General features: G+C 41.2%; 1 protein-coding gene across 4 annotated transcripts in view; it reads left to right on the forward strand.

Moving 5' to 3' along the window:
- Positions 1-19,122, forward strand: part of LOC138984413 (uncharacterized) — a 132,654-nt gene that overhangs the window by 79,429 nt on the left and 34,103 nt on the right. Inside the window, exon 5 of one of the 4 annotated variants that reach the window (XM_070358529.1) lies at positions 7,839-18,563. The exons of the other annotated variants lie outside the window; for them this stretch is intronic. Within the exon in view, the coding sequence (XP_070214630.1) occupies positions 7,839-7,967 (129 nt within the window). The 3' untranslated portion in view covers positions 7,968-18,563. The remainder of the gene's footprint in view (positions 1-7,838; positions 18,564-19,122) is intronic. 4 annotated transcript variants of the gene reach the window in all.

Consider the following 19,122-nt stretch of genomic DNA (forward strand, 5'->3'; position numbering starts at 1 on the left):
CCAACTGGATCTGGTCATGATCACAGGGGCCCAGACTACATGTAGGGGAGAATACCTAGCATCATACTTGGCACCCTGTAGGCCTAGGAGAGTTGGTATCCGTGTAAATGAGATGGAAGAACTAGGGTCTCAGAATGTGAGGAAGGGCAATGTAAATATGGAGGGGGAGATGGCAAGAATGTGAAGGAAATGCTCAAATGACTCTGTGCCTGAGAAATGGGGCGAGAACTTGGTGATGGAAGGAGGAGAGAGAAAATGCCACCAAAGTGCCATATTGCAACAGAACAACGGTTAGATGGTGAGGAGGTCAGCAGCTAAAGCATGGCATTCATGGTGATAATAACAGCAGCTTATGCTTATACTTACACAGTACTCAGTATGTGCCAGACAACAAGACCTGTGAGACTAAGTATTTATACTCTAAGTACATTCACTTTTTAATTCTCACCATCCCCTATCTGACCTACCTCCCACACCTGCTGTAAGGATTAAATAGGTTAATCTTTGCAAAGCACTTAAAATAGTGTTCCATAAATGTTTCTAAGTAAAGTCCTCCTTTTACTGAGGCCCAGAGAAGTCAAGACTCTTGTCTGAGACAACACGGTTAGCCAACGGCAGGAGTGGGATTGGGATCTGGCCATCTGCACCAGAGCCCATTCTTCCTTGGAGACATCCCTGGAAACACAGGACAGCGATCAGGAACAGCTGCCTCTGCCCTGACTTTATTTCACCTGGAAGAGAATGGCCAAAGCATGCTTCCTTCCTCCACAGGAATGGTCCTTAAAGCTGACGCTTTCCGGACACTCACTGGACAGCTGGCGGCTACATTACGGCTGCCTATCTTGCCTCCTTCCATCCACTCCATCCTCTTTGGGGTGAACTTGGTGGGGAGGGCACTCTCTTGAGAAGTTTGGTGTAATATTATTTAGTGAGATGGAAATGAAATAGAGAACCAGCTTATCGGAATGTCACCATTACAAGGAAAGGATTTAACATTTCTCATACATACTCGATGTTTTCAAGACCATTGAATTAAGACTGGGCTAGCGACTTCCCTTTCTTGTCCTTTTCCCAACTCCAATTCCCCTTGGGTGGCTTCCACCACTCAGTTAGTTCTCACCCCATCACCCTGGCCCTACTATAACTATAGGGATAATAACAGTAATGCTGTGAGCTCATGGCTGTGGAGTTCTTATTATGTGTCAGGCACACTCATTCATTTAATCCTCATAGCAGCTTTGTGAAGGAAGAACTTTTTTTTCACCTGCTTTATATATGAAGAAACTGAAGTTTGGGAAAAGAGTTGGCATTGGAGCCCAGCTCTATGTTGCTTAAATCTGATGTCGCACCTTCTCCTCTAACAGAATCCCCTTTCAGGCAGTTCAGTTGCTCAGTCCCCAAGGACTGCACTATGCCAGGCCTCCCTGTCCATCACCAACTCCTGGAGCCTACTCAAACTCGTGCCCATTGAGTCAATGATGCCATCCAACCATCGCATCCTCTGTCGTCCCCTTTTCCTCCTGCCTTCAATCTCTCCCAGCATCAGGGTCTTTTCCAGTGAGTCAATTCTTCGCATCAGGTGGCCAAAGTATTGGAGCTTCAACTTCAGCATCAGCCCTTCCAATGAATATTCAGGACTGATTTCCTTTAGGATGGACTGCTTGGATCTCCTTGCAGTTCAAGGGACTCTCAAGAGTCTTCTCCAACACCACAGTTCAAAAGCATCAATTCTTCTGCGCTCAGCTTTCTTTATGGTCCAACTCTCACATCCATACACGGCTACTGGAAAAACCATAACTTTGACTAGATGGAACTTTGTCAGCAAAGTAATGTCTCTGCTTTTTAATATCCTGCTAGGTTGGTCATAGCTTTTCTTCCAAGAAGTAAGCATCTTTTAATTTCATGGCTGCAGTCACCATCTGCAGTGATTTTGGAGCCCAAAATGATAAAGTCTCTCACTGTTTCCATTGTTTCCCCATCCATTTGCCATGAAGTGATGGGACCAGATGCCATTATTTTTGCTTTTTGAATGTTGAGTTTTAAGCCAACTTTTTCACTCTCCCCTTTGACCTTCATCAAGAGGGTCTTCATTTCCTCTTCACTTTCTGCCATAAGACTGGTGTCATCCGCATATCTAGGGTTATTGATACTTGTTCCATATCTGGTTCTTTCTCCTGGCAGTCTTGATTTCAGCTTGTGCTTCATCCAGCCTGGCATTTCACATGATGTACTCTGCATAGAAGTTAAATAAGCAGGGTGACAATATACAGCCTTGATGTACTCCTTTCCCAATTTGGAAGCAGTCTGAACTGTTGCTTCTTAACTTGCATACAGATTTCTTAGGAGGCAGGTAAGGTGGTCTGGTGTTTCCATCCCTTGAAGAATTTCCCACAGTTTGTTGTGACCCACACGGTCAAAGCCTTTGGCATAGTCAATAAGTCAGAATTTTCTGGAATTCTCTTGTTTTTTCTATGATCCAACGGATGTTGGCAATTTGTTCTCTGGTTCCTCTGCCTTTTCTAAATCCAGCTTGAACGTGGTTCACATACTGTAGAAGCCCGGCTTGGAGAATTTTGAGCATTACTTTACTGACATGTAAGATGAATGCAATTGTGCGGTAGTTTGAAAATTCTTTGGCATTGCCTTACTTTGGGATTGGAATGAAAACTGGCCTTTTCCAATCCTGTGACCACTGCTGAGTTTTCCAAATTTGCTGATATATTGAGTACAGCACTTTCACAACATCATCTTTTAGGATTTGAAGTAGCTCAACTGGAATTCCATCACCTCCACTAGCTTTGTTCATAGTGAAGCTTCCTAAGGCCCACTTGACTTTGCATTCCAGGATGTCTGGCTCTAGGTGAGTGATCACACCATCGTGGTTATCTGGGTCATGAAAACCTTTTTTGTATAGTTCTTCTGTGCATTCTTGCCACCTCTTCTTAATATCTTCTGCTTCTGTTAGGTCCATAGTGTTTCTGTCCCTTATTGTGCCCATCTTTGCATGAAATAAATGTTCCCTTATGATCTCCAATTTTCTTGAAGCGATCTCTAGTCTTTCACATTCTATTATTTTCTTCTATTGCTTTGCACTGATCACCAAGGAAGGCTTTCTTATGTCTTCTTGCTATTTTTTGGAACTCTGCATTCAAATGGGTATATTTTCCATTTCTCCTTTTCCTTTAGTTCTCTTCTTTTCTCAGCTATTTGTAAGGCCTCCTCAGACTACCATTTTGCCTTTTTGCATTTCTTTTTTTTTTGGAGACAGTCTTGATCACTGCCTCCTGTTCAGTGTCACTAACCTCCGTCCATAATTCTTCAGAGTCTGTGTCTATCAGATCTAATCCCTTGAATCTGTTTGTCACTGCCACAGTATAATCATAAGGCGTATGATTTTGGTCATACCTGAATGGTCTAGTGATTTTCCCTACTTTCTTCAATTTAAGCTTGAATTTTGCAACAAGGAGTTCATGATCTGAGCCAGTCAGCTCCTGGTCTTGTTTTTGCTGACAGTATAGAGCTTCTCCATCTTTGGCTGCAAAGAATATAATCAATCTGATTTCGATACTGACCATTTGGTGTTGTTCATGTGTAGAGTCGTCTCTTGTGTTATTGGAAGAGGGTATTTGCTATGACCAGTGCGTTCTCTTGGCCAAACTCTGTTAGGCTTTGCCCTGCTTCATTTTGTACTCCAAGGCCAAACTTGCCTGCTACTCCAGATATCTCTTGACTTCCTACTTTTGCATTCCAGTCCCCTATGATGAAAAGGACATCTTTGTTGGGTGTTAGTTCTAGAAGGTCTTGTAGGTCTTCATAGAACCGATCAACTTCAGCCTCTTTGGCATTAATGGCTGCTGCATAGACTTGGATTACGGTGATGTTGAATGGTTTGCCTTGGAATCCCCCTTAGCATTCAGTTTTCCACCATCACCTAAGTTTTGAAGATACTTGGGTTGATGTGCATAGGTTTCCCAGAGTTAGATACTCTGGCAAGTTTTATACCTTCCATATTAAAAAAAAAAAATCCTACACATATTTAAAGAAGTTCTATCAATGGGCAAAAAGCTGTGCTCTGTACTTTGGGAATACTAACAATAAAGAGGAAGAGATTCTAATTTTGTGAGATAATGTATATGTAAATATTTATAAAACAAATAATGCAACTCTATAGCTGTGACACTTATTCAGCTACAATACAAGAATAGTAGCTGAATAAGTACAACTATAAAAATGTAGTAGCTGAATAGTAAAATATGTACTATGTGAGACAGTCAAGCAAACTTTGTACTCAGACAAAAAACTATATCCTGAGATTATCTTTATTGTTTAAGAAATAACAATTGAAAGTAAATTTAAAATACTCAAACTAAAAAGTAACAAAATAAAACTAAAGAAGGAGGTAGTTAGTAAAGATTAAAAACTAAAATTTATGGAGTAGAAAACAAACATAAAAATGGGTAGGTAAAATCAAAATTAGGTGCTTTGAAAGATTAATGAACTAAATATATCCTGGTAAAGCGTGGTTAGAGAGAAAGTTATATAAATACAGCTCTGTAAAGGAGACATAATCATAGATACGGAGAAGAGAAAACTCTCTGGTGGGTATTATGTGCAGATCTGTAGAAATAATTATGGAAAACTGAAGGCAGTGGATAATTTCCTAGTAAAAATACCAAAAGTGATCATTTAAAGAACCATGAATAGATCAATTATTATTGACACTGGAGAGTAAAAGATCTATTGTTAAAAAAGGCACCAGACCTAAACGGTTTTATAGATGAATTCCTTATTAAAAATCAGTTTCAATGTGATAAAAAAATCTATTCAACCATAAAAAGGAAAGGTAGTAAAATTATTTTGTGAAGATTGCTTCTAAAGACAGCACAGAATTTGAAGACCAATTTCTACCAAGAATTATAAGCAAAATGTTAGCAAATCAAATCCATCAGTATATCAGAAGTGTATGACACCATTACTAGAGTCTATTACTAGAATGTAAGAATGTATGTTCAGTTTTATATAAATTGTGGGAAGGCTCCAATCATTTACAATGGATGCAATGGTGGCCAACGAAGTCTTAATGTGCAACTCTTAAACGCTAATTCTTGAACAGTTTGGAAACTGTAGGAGTGAGGTGAGGATAGAAGGTGGACATTGGGAAAAAAGGGCGAGGTCATTTAGCTTTAAGCAATTGCACTCATTGCTTGTGCTTATTTAATTTGTAGAATGTGCAAATTGAAGAGAGGCGTGATCAATTAGGAAAGAACCTGTAAAGAATACCAACCGTGTTCTAAGCACTTGCTAGGTGCTCTGCATAAAATGTCATCAATGGTTTAATCAGGCCTGTGTTAACATGCAGAACACACCTGTGCACAGGCACTTCAATAAGGAACTTAATAAGGAGGAACTTAATAAGGAACTTCTCAAGGAACAAAGTCAACTTATTTTATATATAACTTATTATATATATAATACCGTACATATATACACGTGAAGTGAAGTGAAACTCACTCAATCGTGTCTGACTCTTTGCAACCTCATGAACTATACACTTCTTGGAATTCTTTAGGCCAGAATACTGGAGTGGGTAACCTTTCCCTTCTCCAGGGATCTTTCAAACCCAGGATTGAACTCAGGTCTCCTGCATTGTAGGTGGATACTTCACCACTGAGTCACAAGGGAAGCCAGTATGAATATAAATATATATATTATGTTTTATATGTAACTTATTTTATATATAACATATTAATTAAGGAACAAAATGCAACATATTATTTTAAAAATGTTGGTTAGGAGAGGGGCTTTTACATACACCATTATTATGGAAATTGACTACACATAAGCACTTCAAATACTTTATATATAATATATATAAAGTACAATCACATATAAATATATAATATATATAACATATTTGAAATGTTTATATATGTAATATTTTATGTATTATATATAAATATACATATAAAATATATTTTATATATAATATATATTATGAAATTGACTACAAATAAACAGTTCAAATACTTCATTGACAGATGTCATTCATGAGACAAGAGAGACAGTAATTTTAGCTGACACATGAGTTCATAGACCCTGACATTCCTTTACAAGCCCATTAGGATGGTTTTACTGGTTACAGCACAGAGAACTAATACTCACTCTGTAAAGACATCCCTGCTTATTGTGACCTTCTCAAGCAATCTTGATTGGGTAAGTGCCTGCTGGTTGTAGCATCTCTGAAAGAGGACCTTCTAAGCTCACAATGCCAGGGCACAAGTTTCTTTGCTCTCCAGCACAGCTCTGTACAGAGCCCCCTTGGGGTCCTGGGGGAGGAGAGTGGATCTCAAGTGGAGGGAGGAGATCTCTGGACATATTTTTGCAGGAAGCAGTCTCCCATTATGGCCCCTGGAGGATGCTTTCTCCTTTATGTGTCTCTGGCATAGCCTGTGAGCTGCTTTGTAGGTTTCTGTTTTCTGTTTATCTTCAGATAGGGGATTCTGTGCTACAGTTATCCTCCCTTGCAGACCTGGTGCCTTCCTATGGGGAGGGGAGAACTCTTTTCTCTGAAGAGCAACAGAGTAGAGCTCTGGTCCAAAGATCCTGCTAAGAGAATTTAAACAAAGTAAGCTGTGGACACCTCAGATGCTAGACTTGGTAACTTAACAGGGTGGAGTAACAACTATTAGGTCAGTGACTGTAAGCCTATCCTATAAACAATGATTATAAGATTTAAACAGGGCTTTGCCTCCCAACAACTATGTCAGCAACCAGTGGGTGATAGCTACGGAGCTACCCTGTCTTTCTGCTTCATCACTTAAAGTGACAGTATCCAGCCTTCCACTCTGCATCTATCATAAAGACACATTGATTTCCTTTCTGGAGAAACACATATTTCTTTTCTCCGGCTAAAAAGATAAATCTGACAGATTTTAATCAAATGTAGTTGTTCACAACTGCAGAAATGCGTTCAGTGCACACAGGAAAACAAAAATACACCAGTAACTAAAGAAAGAGTTTGGTGGCCAGGTTTATTTGTAGAAAACACTTGTATTAACACTCATGCACGTGCACACACATGTGCACTCTCTCTCTCTCACAGGGCAGTAAAGCCTAGGAGTTGATTATTATAAGATTCTTCAAGATAGTGTTTTGTTTGTAGTGACATCAGTAAATGTCGACCTTAGTTTAAGTTTTCACTAAAGATGTGTTCTTCAGATTCTCTGTTTAACCCTAAGATTCTGGAATATTGGGCTTTGGTCTTTAAAATGAAGTTGTTCCCAAGTTGAAACTTGGCTTTCAGAGGAAACAGCATTTGAGATGTGATATGTGATATTTGAGATCTGACAGGTTTGTGTGGTATATAGTCAATCCTAAAGGAAATCAACCTTGGATATTCATTGGAAGGACTGATGCTGAAGCTAAAGCTCCAATACTTTAGCCACCTGATATGAAGAGCTGACTCATTGGAAAAATCCCTGATGCTGGGAAAGATTGAAGGCAAAAGGAGAAGAGGGCAACAGAGGATGAGATGGTTGGATGGCATCACTGAATCAATGGACACGAGTTTGACCAGACTCCAAGAGACAGTGAAGGACAGGGAAGCTTGACATGCTGAAGTCCAAAGAGTTGAACACCTTGGCAACTGAACAACAATAACAGCAACAAATGGAAGGATGAAGCATCTTCATGTCCTTATCCAATAGGTTCTCATAATGTTATTTTTGTTCCTGACTTGGCTAAGATTTGGCTAAATGCACTGTGGAGCATTTGCATTATTTCATAAATTTATATATTGATTTTGAGTAGCTCAAATTTTTCTTTTCAATGTATCTAAGGGAGCCATGCCCAAGGCCAGGGGCGGCAGCTGGGAGGAGCTACCCCACATCCAAGGAGCAGTGGCTGCACGGGTGCAGGAGGGCCTAGAGGAGCTACTCCACATTCGAGGTCAGGAGGGGCAGCGGTGAGGAGATACCCCTTGTCCAAGGTAAGGAGCAGTGGCTGCACTTTGCTGGAGCAACCGTGAAGAGATACCCCACATCCAAGGTAAGAGAAACCCAAGTAAGACAGTAGGTGTTGCAAGAGGGTATCAGAGGGCAGACACACTGAAACCATAATCACAAACAACTAGTCAATCTAATCACACTAGGACCACAGCCTTGTCTAACTCAATGAAACTCAGCCATGCCCGTGGGGCCACCCAACACGGGCGGGTCACGGTGGAAAGGTGTGACAGAATGTGGTCCACTGGAGAAGGGAATGGCAAACCACTTCAGTGTTCTTGCCTTGAGAACCCCATGAACAGTATGAAAAGGCAAAATGATAGGACACTGAAAGAGGAACTCCCCAGGTCAGTAGGTGCCCAATATGCTACTGGAGATCAGTGGAGAAATAACTCCAGAAAGAATGAAGGGATGGAGCCAAAGCAAAAACAATACCCAGTTGTGGATGTGACTGGTGATAGAAGAAAGGTCCAATGCTGTAAAGAGCAATTGCATGGGAACCTGGAATGTCAGCTCCATGAATCAAGGCAAATTGGAAGTGGTCAAACAGGAGATGGCAAGAGTGAATGTCAACATTCTAGGAATCAGCGAACTAAGATGGCCTGGAATGGGTGAATTTAACTCAGATGACCATTATATCTACTACTGCAGGCAGGAATCCCTTAGAAGAAATGGAGTAGCCATCATGGTCAACAAAAGAGTCCGAAATGCAGTACTTGGATGCAATCTCAAAAACGACAGAATGATCTATGTTCATTTCCAGGGCAGACCATTCAATATCACAGTAATCCAAGTATATGCCCCAACCAGTAAAGCTGAAGAAGCTGAAGTTGAACAGTTCTGTGAAGACCTACAAGACCTTTTAGAACTAACACCCAAAAAGATGTCCTTTTCATTATAGGGGACTGGAATGCAAAAGTAGGAAGTCAAGTAACACCTGGCTGCTGCTGCTGCTAAGTCGCTTCTGTCGTGTCTGACTCTGTGCAACCCAATGGACGGCAGCCCACCAGGCTTCCCCGTCCCTGGGATTCTCCAGGCAAGAACACTGGAGTGGGTTAGTAACACCTGGAGTAACAGGCAAATTTGGCCTTGGAATACAGAATGTAGCAGGGCAAAGGCTAATAGAGTTTTGCCAAGAGAACGCACTGGTCATAGCAAACACCCTCTTCCAACAACACAAGAGAAGACTCTACACATGGGACATCACCAGATGGTCAACCTTGAAATCAGATTGATTATTTTCTTTGCAGCCAAAGATGGAGAAGCTCTATACAGTCAGCAAAAACAAGACTGGGAGCTGACTGTGGCTCAGATCATGAACTCCTTATTGCCAAATTCAGACTGAAATTGAAGAAAGGAGAGAAAACCACTAGACCATTCAGGTATGACCTAAATCAAATCCCTTATGATTATACAGTGGAAGTGAGAAATATGTTTAAGGGGCTAGATCTGATAGATAGAGTGCCTGAGAAATATGGACAGAGGTTCGTGACATTGTACAGGAGACAGGGATCAAGACCATCCCCATGGAAAAGAAATGCAAAAAAGCAAAATGGCTGTCTGGGGAGGCCTTACAAATAGCTGTGAAAAGAAGAGAAGTGAAAAGCAAAGGAGAAAAGGAAAGATATAAGCATCTGAATGCAGAGTTCCAAAGAATAGCAAGGAGAGATAAGAAAGCCTTCCTCAGTGATCAATGCAAAGAAATAGAGGAAAACAACAGAATGGGAAAGACTAGAGATCTCTTCAAGAAAATTAGAGATACCAAGGGAACATTACATGCAAAGATGGGCTTGATAAAGGACAGAAATGCTATGGACCTAACAGAAGCAGAAGATATTAAGAAGAGGTGGCAAGAATACACAGAAGAACTGTACAAAAAAGATCTTCATGACCAAGATAATCATGATGATATGATCACTGACCTAGAGCCAGACATCCTGGAATGTGAAGTCAAGTGGGCCTTAGAAGGCGTCACTATGAACAAAGCTAGTGGAGTTGATGGAATTCCAGTTGAGCTATTTCAAATCCTGAAAGATGATGCTGTGAAAGTACTACACTCAATATGCCAACAAATTTGGAAAACTCAGCAGTGGCCACAGGACTGGAAAAGGTCAGTTTGCATTCCAATCCCAAAGAAAGACAATGCCAAAGAATGCTCAAACTACCATACAATTGCACTCATCTCACATGCTAGTAAAGTAATGCTCAAAATTCTCCAAGCCAGGCTTCAGCAATATGTGAACCGTGAACTTCCTGATGTTCAAGCTGGTTTTAGAAAAGGCAGAGGAACCAGAGATCAAATTGCCAACATCTGCTGGATCATGGAAAAAGGAAGAGAGTTCCAGAAAACTATCTATTTCTGCTTTATTGACTATGCCAAAGCCTTTGACTGTGTGGACCACAATAAACTGTGGAAAATTCTGAAAGAGATGGGAATACCAGACCGCCTGACCTGCCTCTTGAGAAACCTATATGCAGGTCAGGAAGCAACAGTTAGAACCGGACATGGAACAACGACTGGTTCCAAATAGGAAAAGGAGTACGTCAAGGCTGTATATTTTCACCCTGCTTATTTAACTTATATGCAGAGTACATCATGAGAAACGCTGGACTGGAAGAAACACAAGCTGGAATCAAGATTGCCGGGAAAAATATCACTAACCTCAGATATGCAGATGACATCACCCTTATGGCAGAAAGTGAAGAGGAACTCAAAAGCCTCTTGATGAAAGTGAAAGTGGAGAGTGAAAAAGTTGGCTTAAAGCTCAACATTCAGACAACAAAGATCATGGCATATGGTCCCATCACTTCATGGGAAATAGATGGGGAAACAGTGGAAACAGTGTCAGACTTTATTTTGGGGGGGGCTCCAAAATCACTGTAGATGGTGATTGCAGCCATGAAATTAAAAGACACTTACTCCTTGGAAGGAAAGTTATGACCAACCTAGGTAGCATATTCAAAAGCAGAGACATTACTCTGCCAACAAAGGTTCGTCTAGTCAAGGCTATGGTTTTTCCTGTGGTCATGTATGGATGTGAGAGTTGGACTGTGAAGAAAGCTGAGTGCCGAAGAATTGATGCTTTTGAACTGTGGTGTTGGAGAAGACTCTTGAGAGTCCCTTGGACTGCAAGGAGATCCAACCAGTCCATTCCAAAGGAGATCAGCCCTGGGTGTTTTTTGGAAGGAATGATGCTAAAGCTGAAACTCCAGTACTTTGGCCACCTCATGTGAAGAGTTGACTCATTGGGAAAGACTCTGATGCTGGGAGGGATTGAGGGCAGGAGGAGAAGGGGACGACAGAGGATGAGATGGCTGGATGGCATCACTGACTCGATGGACGTGAGTCTGAGTGAACTCCAGGAGTTGATGATGGACAGGGAGGCCTGGCGTGCTGCAATTCATGGGGTCACAAAGAGTCGGACATGACTGAGCGAGTGAACTGAACTGAACTGAACTGAAGGGAGCCAAGATATTTTATACATACATATATATATATATATATATATTTCTGAATTAAAACATTTAAACTTATTTTTTTAATTTTTGGACATGAATAATTCTGTGACAGAGAGACTTAAAGTCTATAGAGCTCGGTGCTTTTTTACATCTTCTCATTGATTAGGTCATGTCCTCTCCTGGGTTGCACAGAGCTGGATTGTTCATGGCATTTTCCTAAGTTTTTGAGCCTTTGGTATGTTTGTCTTCTCAGCATAGATATGATTGACCACATTTTCATTAGAATGGGGAGATTGGATGTCTCTTGCTCGCACCTAGTGGCAATTTCCTGCCCAGATATCTTGGCATAATATATCTTATTTCAGCTACTTTACAGAGGTTAAAAAAAAAAAAATAATCCACATCCTGAATTAAATGTGGAGATACGGTTTTTGTTTTTTTAACTTTTTATGTTTTTGGTATAGCTGCTTAACACTGTTGTGATAGTTTCAGGTCAACAGCGAAGGGTCTCCGCCTTGCATATACATGTGTCCATTCTCCCCCAAACCCCCCTCCCATCCAGGCTGCCACATAATCTTGAGCATGTGCTATATAGTAGGTCCTTGTTCATTATCCATATGAAATGTTCATTGTGTACATGTCCTCCCAGACTCCCTAGCTATCCCATCCGCCCATCCTTCCCCACCCCCAGCAACTATCCTCTGAGTCTCTGAGTCTTTTTCTGTTTTATAAGTAATTTCATTTGCATCATTTATTTTTATATTACACATATAAATGATGTCATACAATACTTCACCTTCTCTGTTTTACTTCACTCAGTATGACAATATTTAGGCACATCCATGTTTCTGCAATGGCATTATTTCCTTCTTTTTAATGGCTGAATAATATTCCATTGTTTATATGTATCACATCTTCCTTGTCCATTCCTCTGTTGATGGACATTTAGGTTGCTTCCATGCCTTGGCTATTGAAAACAATCCTGCAATGAATATTAGGGTATATGTATCCTTTTAGATCATGTTTTTCTCTGGATATATGCCTAGGAGCGGGATTGCAGGGTAATATGGTAGCTCTATTTTCAGTTCTTAAAGGAACCTCCTACTATTCTCCATAGTGGCTATACCAATTTACATTCCGACCAGCAGTGTAGGAAGGCTTCCTTCTCTGGAGTGTGGAGACACAGTTTTAATTGACCATCACTCCAGTTCTGTCTTAAACAGACCATTTTTTCAGTAAACTTTTTCACTCTGTTCTCATTATTTTGAATATTAAATTAAGATATATGATTCAAGAATTGTATTTCGGAAGAAAATCATGGAAAGGAAAGTTATTTTAATAATCCTATGTAGTGATTCGTAGTATATATACATATATAATTTCACTGCATTTCAATGGGCAAAAATAGAAAACTATTTCTCTTTTAAATGTGAGCTTTAAAATTTCCTTCGAGTGTGCTCTCACTGTCATTTCTAAGTTTGCAAGAAATTAAAAACATTATTATTTATATGATAATGTATCTTATAAGTGAATTGAGCTGCAGTGCATTATTGGATTAATTTTGACAATCACTTTAGTTTCAAAATGATCTTCAACTCTGATATTTGTTCTTGTTGTGCCATTTAAAGATTTTTTTTTCTGAAAAGCATAAGGTAATATGGGAAAGAAGGAAGATGAAGACTGGCCAAATTCAGTTACCTTGCAAGAATAATATTAGAAGAACTTGGCATTTAAATTGTAAGAGGAATAAATTAACTTCTTAAAGTAGAAAGTATGAAAAGGAAGCCAATAAAAATGGGTAAACTCATTCACTTGAAAATCATGGTGTCTTTATTAAGTGTCAGCCAAGAAACTGGTGGCTAAAATGTGTCCGTTTCTATCGGATACTAGTGTCATTGAAAAGTGACCAAATTGAAATGCCATCATGACACAGGAAATATGCAGTTTTTTCCTGAAAGAATATTTGTGATGCTCCAAACTATAGCCACTAGTAGATATGAAGGCAAGCACAAAATATTACCTGGATCATGATTTATACATGATGCACAGACAATAAACTCCCTGCCTTCTTTGCCCCCACACAAAGTGCTACCAGCTAGCTGTAACTCCAGCACAGTATTTCAAAGCACTGTTTCCCAAAGGTTTTCTTATTTACAGAAGAAGCAATTCATTTTGTAGGACATTCCAAACTGGCAAATGGCCAACAACAATTTTGACCAAAGCGAGTGCAAAAGGTATTGCAAAACCCAAAGCGAAAGAATATTTAGGAAAGATGGAAACAAAAAGGAAGATTATTCATCCTTCCATATGGCTTTTTAAAGCCATTTACAATTATGTATCGTTTATGGTAGCTTCTATAAAAACTTTTCCATTGAGCAGGCAGAAGACTGAATAAGTTTGTGAATGCATCACACAAAAAAGATATTCAGAACAATGGAATTTAGCTAATTGTTTGAGGATGTGCGTGTGATAATGACGCTGTTAACCAGGAGAATGCAGAGTGCGATCGCATTTGTTTTTTCAGAAAGGGATTTCAAGAATTTAACAAAAAATTATAGTTGCTAACGACTGTGTGAAACGTAAGCAAGAACAGTGCTACTACAATTATGCATCTGATTGAAAAGGTACAGTTTATCAGAAGTCTTAGAGCAGTGATTTTTAAGCTATCTGCTGTGCATGGAAACACACTTTGAAAGAAAAGACAAAGTGGTGGGTTTTCTTGAGATGTATTTAGATAACTTTATGCAACACACAATTTATACCATGTGCCGTGCCACCAATTCATGTCCTTGACCTCTTCTGGAAACTGTAAGGAAATTTATCGACATCTGTGGCTAGATGGGATTCTTGGGGGTGTTATAGACTATTTCATGGCTGCCAAGTAAAGACTTTGTTACAAAATTCCAGCTAAATTGAAAGACATTTGTCAAATTATTTGCAGATCGTCACAAACAACCCCACTTCCACAACACACCACCACTTGACAAGACCCAGTTTTCTCTTAAAGATGAAATGTTCAAAGCCTCTCTACTGGGATTGGCTTTCCATTTGTTTTGGAAATAATTCTTGGAACCCTCTCAAAATTCTCTATAGCTCCCTAGAATTGGGATGTACAGCTATGGCATTTCTTTAAGAGGATGCTCACTTTAGGACATGGTAAGACCTAGTTTGAGTCTCAACTTGGCCGAATACTTGATGCTTGACCTCAGACAAATTATTAACATTTTTTTAGGCCTTAGCGTTCTCATAGAGAAAAAAGGAATGAGTAACAGTGCCTAACTCATAGAAATGACATGCGCTAACGTAGCTCATGTATTGAAAAACCCTAGCATAGAAGAACTTACTAGACAATACTGAGCTAAAGACAGAAGTTGAAAGATCCTCTCTTCTGCATGAAGGCTTGAATCTCATGCAACAACATCTCTTAATTGTGGAAAAAGTATTTGTTGAGTACCTACTAGGTGTATTGTGCTCTGTGTTATGGATGCAGGAAGCAAAGTAGCGCACCTAATCTCAAGAAGAACACAGCTGAGTGGAAGAATGATGGAAACAGGTTACGATGGAAATGCAGAGAATAGGAACCCAAGCCAGACTTTTGAGCATTTTAACTGCGACAAGTCCTTATTAGGGCTTCCCTGGTGGCTCAGTGGTAAAGCGTCTGCCTGTCAATGCAGCAGCCTCTGGTTTGATCCCTGGGTTGGGAAGATCTCCTGGAGGAGGAAATGGCAACCTCCTCCAGTATTCTTGTCTTGAAGTTCCCATGAACAGAGGAGTCAGGTGGGCTACAGTCCATGGGGTTGCAAAAGAGTTGGATGCAACTTAGCAACTAAAAAACAACAAAGTCCTTATTAAGATGTACTGACACTGTGAAATGTACATCAAATTTAAAAAATTTAATTCTGGAAAAGGATGTGCAATATCTCTTTAATTATTATATTGAATCCATGTTAAAATGATATTTTTTAATAAATTGAGTTAAATAAAGCTACTGTTAAAATTAAAAACAAAGAAGTAGGAGAGACTTGTGGCTCTTATTTTCCTGTCATTCCTACCTTGTCATTTCTGCTTATTTTATCAACAATGCTGTAGACATGAGCATTTGCTAGATTCTTGGATTTGTTCCTTGTTTCCTCCTGATGCACTTCCTGCTCATCTTGTTACAGACCACTCTAAATTTGGAACCTCAGAACTTCGAGAAATTAAATCTTCTCTGTAAAAAAGGGACTTCTCCAGAGGAAGCCCCCTCTCAGGTGTTCCATTTAGTAAAGTGCTATCAATACTTTGATGCAATAAAGAACACCCTGGAGACAGGAGGTGGTGTCTCCTGCATCCAAAGTGCCCAGCCTTCCCTGGGATTAGTCACTTGGCTGTCTCTCTCAGCAGCTAGTAATTCAGAGATAATCATGTTACCAAGATGCCATTTAATCTGTATTTGGCATATCTCAAGTTTTCATCTTCATTAATAGAGCCATCAAAGCTTCTTTGGGCCTGACTGGTGTTGGACACACTAGTGATTCGCCCACAGGAGGGGTTTGCAGTTTGCACGCAGAGCCTCTGCTTGCCAGATGGCAGCTGTTAATCTGCTTGAATCACGGGTGGGGTGGGGGGCTAAGCTTGTCTGGCCCCCGGCCAGTGGGGCTCTCCTGCACCTCTGATTACACAGCACTGTGGGCCAGGCTAGGGAACGCAGACCCTTGGGTCAGGGTTAGCTTTCCCTGCAGATCTGAAGACCCCTGGGGGCACAGATCCCTGGTGAGAGGAAGGAATCCTTTCTTGGCCTGTTTCCTGCCTCAAGCATCGAATCAAAAAATCCCTGTGGAAGGCAGGATGGTGCAGTGGAAGGGAGTAAGAGAAACTTGGCTTTGAATCCAGACTCTCTACCACTGAACCAGCTCTGTGGAGGTAGGCATAACTCTCAGGAGTTAACCTCTTTGAGCCTCAGATGACTCCCATTTCTGTGATGTGAACCCGGCGATATGATGGGGCCACATAGGTGCTCCTTAGAATAATCAGGACGGGACAGCCGGACGGAAACCATCCTTCAGTCCCGAGCCCGGATGTAGAACCCAGAGAAACTGTCATGCAGGTCCCTGAGCAGGCTGGCCTGGGATGTTTATCACAGTGTTCTCTATCGTGGTGAGGATGGTGGTGACCTTGGGGTTCATCCCTGGAGGGACAGATAATGAGGCATACCACAAAATACCATGCAAAACAGATAGAAGTATCCAGATAAATCTTAAAAACTGTGCTGTGTGGATGAAAAAGAAACAGAAAAAAGTCTGTGGATATCACATATAAAAGTTAAAAACATACACGCAGCAGAAGGACATGAGATGATCACATTTAGTAGTGCTGTGGGTATTGGGTTGGGGAGGGAAATGGGATAAAAGGCAATAAACAACGAGAGAAGGACCTGGTGCAAGCTTATAACGATAGTGCGTTATCAGCAGAGAGTATGATTCACCCAGTGTTCTGCCTCTGGATCTAAAAGAAAAAGGAAAGATCAAGAAAAATGTCAATGTGTTCCTGACCAGGGTTCTTGGGCTACTTGTTGTTCAGTTGCTAAATTGTGTCTGACTCTTTGCAACTCTGTGGAACACAGCATGTCAGGCTTCGCTGTCCTTCACTGTCTCCCAGAGGTGGCTTAAATTCATGTCCGTTGAGTCAGTAATGCCATCCAACCACCTCTGTTGACACAGACATCCATTGTCCTCTGTCACCCCCTTCTCTCCTGCTCTCAATCTTTCCCAGTATCAGAGTCTGTTCTTTGCAGCAGGTGGCCAAAATTTGGAGCTTCAACATCAGTCCTTCCAATGAATTTTCAGGGTTGATTTTCTTTAGGATTGACTGGTTTGATCTCCTTGCTGTCCATGGGACTCTCAAGAGTCTTCTCCAGCACCACAATTCGAAAGCATCATTTGGGCTCCTTAATCAATAGAAATTGATCAGAGAGGCCAGACAAGAAATTCGGGCAAGGCTTTATTGGGGTTCCCGCTCTAACAGGAGGGAGCAAGGACAAGTAGCAGGTGTCTTTGTTCACTTGCTTCCTGGGAGGGTCAGGCCAGCTGGTTCCGTGCATGGGGTGAAGAGGGGGTGTGTCCAAGGGTTGGACTAGTGGGAGGGCTTAGGTGGTGTGCCCACACCTTTGGTGGTGGTGTGTGCAGGGGGCATGCACAATACCCTGCTTTTGTTCCTGGCTTTTTTGAAGCCGCATTTGGGCTTTTTTTGTCTCAGTATCGGGTCATCCAGAATTTGCCCCAACCAACACAAACACAGAGTTATTTTTAGTCCCTTATAATTTTTTTGTCGTTCGAGGAGACTTAGTCCAGGTCCCGCAGCAAAGGGTCCCGGGTCCCAGAAGGTTTCAAAGGGAAGGGAGAGGGGCCAATAGAACTAGTGCTGTGGGGGCTTCAGGATCCAGGCATGAGGGTGGGCACCTCCGTGGCTGCGGAATGGCTCTCCATTTCTCTCTCTCTGCTTCCCGCTTCCCTTGGGTGAGAAGAAGCCTTAGGAAAATGTGAGACTGGAATGAAGCAGAGCAGTCTGAGATCCTCATTTTCCCTTATCTGAACTCTCAATCTCTGCAGACTCCAGTTGCCTGAAGGCACTCCTCTGATTTTTTCCTGTTCTCATGGTGGACCCAATTTTTGTGACTTGCTCACCGAAGAGCTTCAGGAAGGTGTGGTGCCCATTCTTGTTGAACCAGTTGCGAATTTCCTGGATCTCCAACCCTTTGGGCCTGCACATCAATGTTGCTACCCTGCCAGTCAATGAGACCTTTGTGTGCAACAGGGCAGAAGGCTACATCTGTGTGAGAAAGGACCACAGGGGACGTCCCGTCATGTCCCTAGCGTCTGAGAATAAAAGTTACAAACGTGTAACAGGTCACACTCTGTGGTGCCCTTTTGTTAATTTATGAGTTGGAAGATGAATGTGGATTTATTGGAATGGTATAATGAAGCGTCACTGTTATGTGGATCATATTATCACCACGTATAATGCAGCAGGGAAAGAAACATCATCCGTATAAGCCTCAGCCTCTTCAAAGCTCTGTGTCCATTTCCTTTAAGTACAAGAAGTAAAGCAGCACAAATACAGGAGGTAATCTAACAAGGGGGATGGAATGACCTATCACTCACTTCCTTTCTTGGACACTAAATTTTTTTAAAAAATAAATTTTTTGTCTGTGCTAAGTCTTCATTGCTGTGAGAGGGCTTTCTCTAGCTAGAGAGTGGGAGCCACTGTTGGTGGTGGTGCAGGGGCTCTCACTGCCGTGGCTTCCCTTGCTGTGTGGAGTGCAGGCTCTAGGCTCCCGGGCATCCGCAGTTGTAGCACGTAGGCTCAGTAGTTGCAGCATGCAGGCATAGTTGCTCCCTGGCATGTGGAATCTTCCCTTTGTTTGAACCAGGAAACAAACCCATGTCCCCTGCATTGGCAGGTGGATTCCTATCTACTGCACCATGAGGAAGTCCTTGGAAGCTAAATGTTTGAGATAACAATGAAACTAAAAATCAACAAGACATCTCCAGACTAAGAAAGGTTACTCTTGTGTCACACTTCAGTTTATCACCAACTTCTTCTCATATTCTTTCTCCTCCCTTCCTCTGAATATCTTCCTTCTTCTTGGTTGGCAAATCAGACAACTTATCTCTCCGAAGGC

The sequence above is a fragment of the Bos mutus genome, chromosome 21 (genome assembly GCF_027580195.1).
Source record: "Bos mutus isolate GX-2022 chromosome 21, NWIPB_WYAK_1.1, whole genome shotgun sequence".
Taxonomy (NCBI): Eukaryota; Metazoa; Chordata; class Mammalia; order Artiodactyla; family Bovidae; genus Bos; species Bos mutus.